The 8730-nt window shown below is 42.3% G+C and overlaps 1 protein-coding gene across 1 annotated transcript in view; it reads left to right on the forward strand.

Annotated features, from left to right (window-relative positions):
- The window catches only part of mark4a (MAP/microtubule affinity-regulating kinase 4a), a 35432-nt gene extending 34359 nt beyond the window's left edge, over positions 1-1073 (forward strand). The window contains exons 16-17 of the mRNA XM_076273691.1: positions 134-178; positions 683-1073. Coding sequence (XP_076129806.1) covers positions 134-178; positions 683-1073 — 436 coding nt within the window. The remainder of the gene's footprint in view (positions 1-133; positions 179-682) is intronic.
- Positions 1074-8730: the final 7657 nt, after the last annotated feature.

An 8730-nucleotide genomic window follows, 5' to 3' on the forward strand; every position in this document is an offset into this window, starting at 1 on the left:
TGTGTGCATGGTAGTTAAAGCATGCAACCACTGATGTGTGCTTTTGGAGTTCATTGGGCCATTTTTATGTGGATTTTTCCGCAATGTAATTGTCTTCTTCTTGATCTTCTTCCTTTCTCTCTTTCTCTCCCAGGGTCGCAAATGAACCTGAGGGAGTCAGCAGACCTTCGGTCACAAGGTCAGTGTTTGTTCTCATCCATTAAGATGATGGAATGCGAAATACTCAAATACACAAAATACACAAATACACAAACCCTCTCAGAACGACACGATTGAATTCATCCTGATGAACAAGGCTCTCTTTCAGTGTATTGTCTCTGTGTAATGCAACAGGGAGCTTTGGTTTTAGTCAGCAGCATACCTATTAATATCTATGATCTAATACTTTTTTAACATCCTTAGGACTTTTAACAGTAGTATTGTTTAGTTTAATGTAGTATTAGTTAATTTAAAAGATACTTCCGTTGAACCAGTTACCTATCCAATTAGCCTCTGCAGTCCTTGGGCAGTGGACTATAACACGATTTCTACATAAAGATGGTGGTTTAGCTCATGTTTATTGTTTTCTGCAGTGAAGTGTTAATCTCTCTCTTCTTCCCCCTCTCCCTCCTCTCTCACTCTTTATCTATCTCCTTCTCTCTTCCTCCCCCTCTCTCTCCTCTCTCTCTCTCCCCTTCTCCAGTGGCCATCTACCTGGGCATTCGAAAGCGCCCGAGCCCCGGTGCGTCGGAGGCGGGGGCGGGCGTTGGTGGGGGGGGGATGTGAGGGGCCGTGCGGCGGCGTCGGTGGCGGCGGCAGCGGTGCCCCCCCCTCGCGCCCCGGCCGAGGTGGTGCTGGCGGTGCGGGAGGCGGCGCGGGGCTGCGGTTGCCAGGTGCGCCACGCCGGGCCCTTCCTGCTGTGCTGCAGCCGGCAGAGTGAGGGCGGCGGCGCCACCGTGGCCTTCCAGGCGGAGGTGTGCCAGCTGTCGGCGGGAGCGTCCGAGGCCAACGGCGTGCGCTACACCCGCCTGTGGGGTGCGCCGCTGGCCTTCCGCCACCTGGCCACGCAGATCTCCAAGGAGGTGGAGCTCTGAGAGAGAGATGGAGAGATGATGGAGAGATGATGGAGGAAGTGGGGTGGGGAGAGGTGCATCCTGGGAGAGGCCAGACTGACTCTTGGCACAGGCCTCACCGTTCACGTCGCCCCACCCCACACCCTCCTGGCCCCCCAATCCCTCGTCTGTTTCGCTGTAGAGAACTTCCCCCCCCCCCCCACCCCCACCCCCCACCTACTCTAAATTTACTCCCTCTCCCTCACTCCACCCCCCACCCCTACCAAACCACCTCAAGGGTATGTAGACTTTTTAAGACGTCCTCCTTACTTCTCCTAAGTCTCCTTACAACCCCCCTGTTGTCCAAACACACACACACACACACACATTCTAGAGAGTACCATCACTGACCTATAGTGTACATGCCGCACACATAGAGAGCTTACACTAGTCGACACGATTATCCGTTTAACATGCTGCAAACACCCATAACCACACACACACACACTCTCTCTCTCTCACCCTTTAGCCTGTGTTTCTGCACTCTACTACTCGAGTTAAACACACACACACACATTGACACACACTAAAGAAGCATCCCTCTGAGCAACCTCATCCACTGGACCCTGATCCAGTCTGATCTTTTTTTTATTATTATTAATTTATTCATAATTATTACGACCTCTGTTAGTGATAACATGTTTTTTTACCACCTCTATTTATAATTCCTTCCACTGTTTTCATCCTGGTCATCTTTACTTCATATTTATGTGGATTTATGTTGTGTTTATTTTTCTGTTGTTATGTTTGTCACTGATGATAGTTCATCCCTCACAGAGACCTGTTGTCACATGTGGAAGATGATATGCACAAATATATAAAAGCCAGTAAAACTTCAGCCTCTGCTCAGCTGTTCCGTCATGGAGTCTGTCCCTCCACTGTCCACTCATAACTTTTCAGAATCAAGCTGTGTCCACTGGGTGATAGGATGCTACATGGCTTACTTAACAACCCCAAGTACCATGTGCCTGCTGAGACTGGCTAGGGTTTGGCTGCTGTCTGGGCCAGATCCAACCCGAATGAGCTCCCATCGGAGGGCTCTTACGGTGTTCATGTGTGGCTTAAGGCATAGAAAAAAATAGTGCACTGTTTTCATTTCGGAGTTTTTCAGCGAGCAAAACATAGGCCAACTATAGTTTCCAACTATGTGTATGTGTGAATGATTTCATCATGCCTAGACACAAGGATATATATTTTTTATACATTCCGTTTGGGGGGGGGGGGGGGGCACTACGACTAGTTTCTAATCCAGAGAATTGAATATGAAACTCAGAGAAGCTGGTTGTTCCACATACAGTGTTGGTAAAGGCCTAGGGGCCCGGAGAGGTCTCAGAAGCTCCGGTTCTAGAACTCTAGAATTTGTGCAATCCTTGATTGATCTGTTTGTAGGAACAGTAGCAAAGCATTGTCTTTCCTCATCTGTCAATAGGAGAGAAATTCTCACCATCTCCATTCATGAAATGATCCTTTCAAGCTATTAGTTGGCAAAATTGTATTGACTGAGAGATCCGTATGAAAGCTGTCAACACATGTTGAACTCAGACATGGTTGAGTTTAGTGTTAAGGAAGTGTGTCAATGGTTGTTTGGAAAGTCAGGTTTGGTTGAAAGTTTCCTGAATATTTTTAAAGGTGGTGACTGTGTTTGCGTAATCAGCTGTTACGCTGTTTTCTTCAGGTTTTTTACTGCTACGAGCCATCAGGGTCATGTCATGTGTTGCAGACCTTATGAAGTTGTAGACAAAAGCTAGTGTGTCACTGCAGGGAGAAATAGAGTGGTGTCAGTGCAAAAGTTGTGCATGACAGATTACAAAGACAGATGTAAAGACAGAAGGTATCTGAAGATATATAGTAGCAGGAGACGCCTGTGTGCTGTTAGTGCTTTGGTGGTGGCTTGTAAATATGTTATCGGTGGGAATTTGTCTTGTTTTTTAAAGGTTTTTTTAGAGTTCACCTCGGTAGGATGTCCGCCTAGAGCAGGGGTGGTTATAGTGTCAGCTACACAGGGCTGGTCTCTCTACTTTGGAGGGGGGGGTTCCGACCAAGAATCTGCACACCTAATTCAAATTATTCATTCAGATAGTGTTTACCAGGAGTCTCTCTCACCTGGTAGAGTATTCAGCATCAGATAATCCCAACGTCACCTCATTCTCTTGGTGAGAACGGTGCCAGAAAGTGAATTGTGAGGACTCACATGGCCTTTTGCCCTTGATTGCCTCCTTCCATTTGTGAAGTGTCCACGTAACAACTTGGAAGCTTGTGTGTGATATACATACACTGGTCTCATATACTTCAGTAATGGACATTTCCAGCAGTGGAAATTTATGATAATTCTTTTGAGTGAACAACTTATTTGGAGACAAAGGTTGACTGTAGGCTTTTTCTAGATTCCAGAACATGTGCAGAATGCCTGAATGGCTACATTTCCTCAACCACAACCCCCTTCCAACATTCCATAGTGCTTTCCGTGGTAACCAATCTATACAGACAATCCCCAGAGCCCGTCTACGGAGAGCCTTGCCACTCCGTATTAAGTCCCATTGTACCGAATTTTGGATGCAGTTCCACCAGAGTTCCACTGGGGGCGATCGCCATGAGTGCAGAATGAATGGGAGTCAATGGAGCTAGACGGCTAAATTTGTCTCTTTCACCTGATTGTCGTTGACAAATCTTAGATTTGATTGTAGTTTGTATAACTTCAACATGGGTTATAGGTCAAAAGTTGAATGAACGAGTACTTATGTCCTTTTGATTTCTTACAGGTTGGGTCGTTGTTGCACATAACACGCTAGCATTGTGCTAATGAATGACGTCATTGACACATTTGAAAGGCTTTTTAGAACAATTAAGTGACTTTAAAAAATATAATACTCAACCAAGTGTATTTTCTTTGCCTCCCCTTTCGAATACAATACTCAAATTACTTGAAAAAAAATTATATCCTGAGAAAAGTGGATTTTGAGGGGTACAGCTCCATAGACCTCCATGCATTCTGCACTCGTGGACGAGCGCCCTCATGTGGAACCACAGAAGGAACTGCAACCAGTTCAGAAACCGGAAGTTTTCCGAGAGTGGCAGTTCTCCCCTTATTAGACATTCTCTGCAATCCCTGTATAGACCCCTTCGCAACGGCGGTGAAAACATAAACATCCGGGTGGGCGTGACGTCACTGGAGGCAGAAACAATCGTTTGGATACTGAGGTGGCTATTCGAATAGTAGGCTACTATAGTGAGGCGGCTAAAATCAGACAGTAATCTAAAATCTTTGCTAAAATGGGTAACGATATAACACAATATGTACATACACTCAGTGTACGTGATCGGGAGGATTATTTGAAAAAACTTAGGCTACATTATCAGATGGGACCATCCTGACAGACCCCTATACCCTCAGTGATTGGAAAGAAGAGGTTTGCCATCAGTTGAATGGGCGGACATTATTGAAAAACCAAGCGCCTACAGTAAGGAGCTGAGGGTGTATAAATCATTGAATGCACATATATATATCTCCTAAATGGTCATGTCCAAGACTTACAATAGGCCTAAAATTACGTATCGGATGAGTTTTGTGTTGCCCGAACCGACATTTTACCAAGCCAGCGCCAATGTCACAAGGCAAAGATGTATCGCAAACGTGCTAATTACCAACCGTTTTGTTCGAAAATTCTAAAACAACGATGTTTTTTAAAACTTCAAAATAACATTTGATAAATGAACCTCACATTTTTCAGTAGCCATACTGTAGGTGTGTAGATTTGAACAAAATCTAGTTTGTTTCTTACCGGGGCTTTTACTGCCTGAAATATCCAATTTTGTTTACCACGAGTTTAGTGCTGGGCCTTACAACACAGTTTAGCTCACCGAGTCACGGTAAAATGTAATTTTTGGTACATAGCTAATTTAGATACACTTATGGTGTGGGTGCTTGCGTTTCTTTAGGAATCCGCCATTTTGGTTTGTATAGAAATGAATATTAAGTGACACACAAGTAAAGAGGTTGGAAATACGATTGGTAATGAGACGTTCCGATACCAGGCTTAGGTTATCGTGAGTCAAACGAACAACTACGTTCTCACTGGAAACTGTAGCCTACTTATTTCAAATTTAACCGATGACCTTTTTGGTTCTGGCACCCGACAGCACAGCAAGATGACACCAATATAACCTTTAGCCTCCCAGAGATGACTGTTCGTTTAGCTTCCCAGCTGAGGTGATGGTTTGTTTTGCCTCCAGTGAACGTAGTGACGTAGGCTCAGAAGGTACCTATAGCCTTCAGCTTATGCAGATCCATTTACAACAAAACCAATCTCCTGTCTCTCATACACCTAATTCACTTCTTTTATGCCAGGTTGTGGGCTACAAACACACAGTTCATGCTGGGTCATCCTAGATGTTTGTTCTACAGTGTGATGTACTTCTCTCAGCTCTCAGAACTGTCAGTAAAGCTAATGTTTTTCACAAAGAAGGTTGGACATGGCAGTTTGTTTTTTCCCCATATAAGCAGCATCTGTTATTTGGTAGTGGGCTTTGAGCAAGATAACTCTGGAACAGACTCCTCTGACTTGTCCCTGATCTGGTTCTGATCCGGTTCTGATCTGGTTCAATATCTTTTGACAGTCCTCCGAGCTTTGAGTTGTGGGCTGTCAGAAAGAGAGAGAGAGAGACAGAGAGAGAGACAGAGAGACATGAGTGCAGGTCCATGGCTCAGGAGGAGCACACACCGAGACAGACTGGTCGTCCATTTTTGGAGTAGGCAGATTATAGACAAAACCTTCCACAACCTCCAAAAAAAAAAATGTGTTGAATAATTCTTTACATGGGACAGGGATTTGCAAGTGTTAAATATTACAGGCTATTGCATAGTGTCTTGGTTGGCACTAAACTGTTTTGTGCACCTTACAGATAGAATGCTATCTCTTGTGTTTATTGTTTTGCAATCACGGTTATGAGCAATCACACACTGCTAGGGGAAGCATTTTGCCCAAGTTCGTCCATTTGTCCATTGAAGATGCACTCATGGTAGATAACATGTTCAGTATCTCTTACTGACTACCACAACATATGCAGGTACATTTCGGAGTGATCGGTAATGCCATAAAAATTTCGGTGACTCTCAGCCAAAACACAGTGAGAAAGAGCATCCTTTTCATTAACCTCATCGGATTTCATGAAAGCCACTTCTAAAAAAAGAGTTTACTTAAAAAAAAAGGCTACTTTGTGGCCTTCAAGTTCCTAAGAATACTGTTTAAGTGTCTGTGCCACAGGCAAGGACAATTTTAGACAACCTTTGCATGCTGTCCATCAATGACATTACTGTACTGTTTGAAGTGTTGACATTTGTAAAATGAACAATGGAGTACAAATTAAACAGTCAAATTGTTCATGTTAGCTCTTTAATGTAGCCAAATAATTTTTTTCCTTGATGGGTTACACTGTTAAAATATAAAAGTGAAGAGCACTTTGGATATTCAGAGTTGCATGTATGAAGTTGGGATCACAAATTAGGGGCAAGAAAGACATTTTCCAGTAGGTTATAATTCTTATTGATTTTGAGAGTGAAGAGAACATTTTTTGCCAGTGGAACGTGGTTTGCACGCATACAACATGTCACGTATAAGCAGAATTGAAGGCAAATCAAAAGCCAGCTAGTCCTTAAATATATCACAGGACTTGTTAGTTACAAAGCCAATATTCCATTTTATAGACTCCGATCCTTCACTCTTGAAATTCTATAACATGCGCTAGCAGTAGCAGATAGCTGTTGCTTTGGCAAATCGTAATCGTCAATTCATGAACATAAAATGCTGCCCAGGTTTATTGCACAAGATTTCTATCAGTCTTTATGTAGTATAATCACTGTTATTAAAATGACAATTCATGATCTACACTTGTAGTACATGTTTCATTTATTAAATTACGCATTGTGTTCGTATTGTGTTTTTTTAAAAGTTTGTTTTGGTTTGTTTATAATAAAGTGCTTTTAAAGGAACATACCAATTTTTTGGAACATTATCTTATTTACCGTCTAACCTAGAGTTAGATAAAAGAATACATACCTCTCTCGCTGCATACATTAACCGGGCTGACACAGATACCTTATCTTAGGATAATTCACTGGAAGTGAGTTACACCAGTTACCCTATAGCTGAACGTGAGCTATAGGCTAACTAGTCTAACTCATTTACAGGCAAGTATGTTAAGTTAGGCTAACAGTGTCAGATTGGGTTATTGCATGCAGATAGAAGGATATGTATCCTCTTATCTCACTCTGAGGTTAATGACAATTAAGATAATTTCCCAAAAAGTTGGCATGTTCCTTTAAAATTATTAGAAAGTTTTTAAAAATATTTATCCATTTATTTTTGTCTAGTTGGTTGTCAAAAATGAGTTTGTTGAAGAAAAGTCTTGTCATCATATTATAGTTAACATCTAACTAACAACATTTATAAAATGCAATACATTTTGTAATGTAAACATTTTCATCGTCTGAATGGGCTGCAAGTGACAATCTATTTGATTGTATCACCAAGGCAAATCTTAATTACATCCTGTGTTCCTTTGTATCACAGTAATTCATGATAGATGTCTCTTGTTGTATAAACCTGGGACATTTTTATGTGTATCACTAAGTATGGTCACTATTCTGAACTTGTAGCATTTGTCTGGATTCATCCAGTATTCTTTAATGTTGTATTATTTATTATTTTCTCTTATGTAATTTCCTTGCCAAATAATAATGCAGCACTAACAGTGCAACATCATCATTGTAGGACAGTATGCATTGTTGCCAGTGATCCATCCAAATGAACACTTAATTAAATCAGTTGGATGTCAGCCTGTGCTAGGAGCAGTTAGTTGCCATTGAAACTAAACATGGTGGGGAGGAGAAAGCATGAAACAAGTCTAGGTAAATCTAACCAAACATCACACAGACAAGCCATAAATCAGAATGGATTGTCTCACATTTCCATCTGTTTGCCATATATCTTCAGCTTATTATCAGCACAACTCATCTCAGTTGCAGCTCATTCCATCGCAGCATGGGCTTCATCAGCTGAGATCAGATGGTGGTGCCTTTAAATTTGGGAAAATATGTTCTTCACCTATAGACTTACTAGGAGGGATAATTGTTGTGAAACACTGTGTTGTTGGCCAGAAAAGAAAAACTTACTTATTAATATGTCCTGTTCAATTACTAAGTATTATCCTCTAGTTATTCACAGTCAGAAGAATGACATTAAAAGACAGAGCACCTGTTTTTGTTTTTGGCAACACTGCATGTGTTGTTGTTGGTCCATGTAATGGCGGGATCTGGCACCCCTCTGGCCCAGAATAAATGAATACTGTAAGAAGCTCTGATCCGGATCTGGCCCGGATTTGGCCCAGTTCTGGTGAAGACTGCTGGATCCAGAACCATTTGTGGTCCGGAGCAGATGTTGCCTGTGTTGTTTCAGCCCATCAGTTCGGTCCGTAGTGTCTGATATGACCTTTGACCTCTGGTTCTCATTGCAGTTGGTGTCTGGGTAGACTGAGTCTTCCCCAGTGGTTGCTAGGGTTAGATTGTTGTGGTGATTAAACAAATAATAATAAAAAAACAAACAAACTTGAAAGCGAAAAAGTATTATTGGGTGGGGCAATCCTG

This window comes from Alosa pseudoharengus, unplaced genomic scaffold, assembly GCF_046254945.1.
Source record: "Alosa pseudoharengus isolate Yale_2024_CS ecotype anadromous, Long Island Sound unplaced genomic scaffold, YU_APseudo_1.1 YU_APseudo_1.1_scf_8, whole genome shotgun sequence".
Classification (NCBI taxonomy): domain Eukaryota; kingdom Metazoa; phylum Chordata; class Actinopteri; order Clupeiformes; family Clupeidae; genus Alosa; species Alosa pseudoharengus.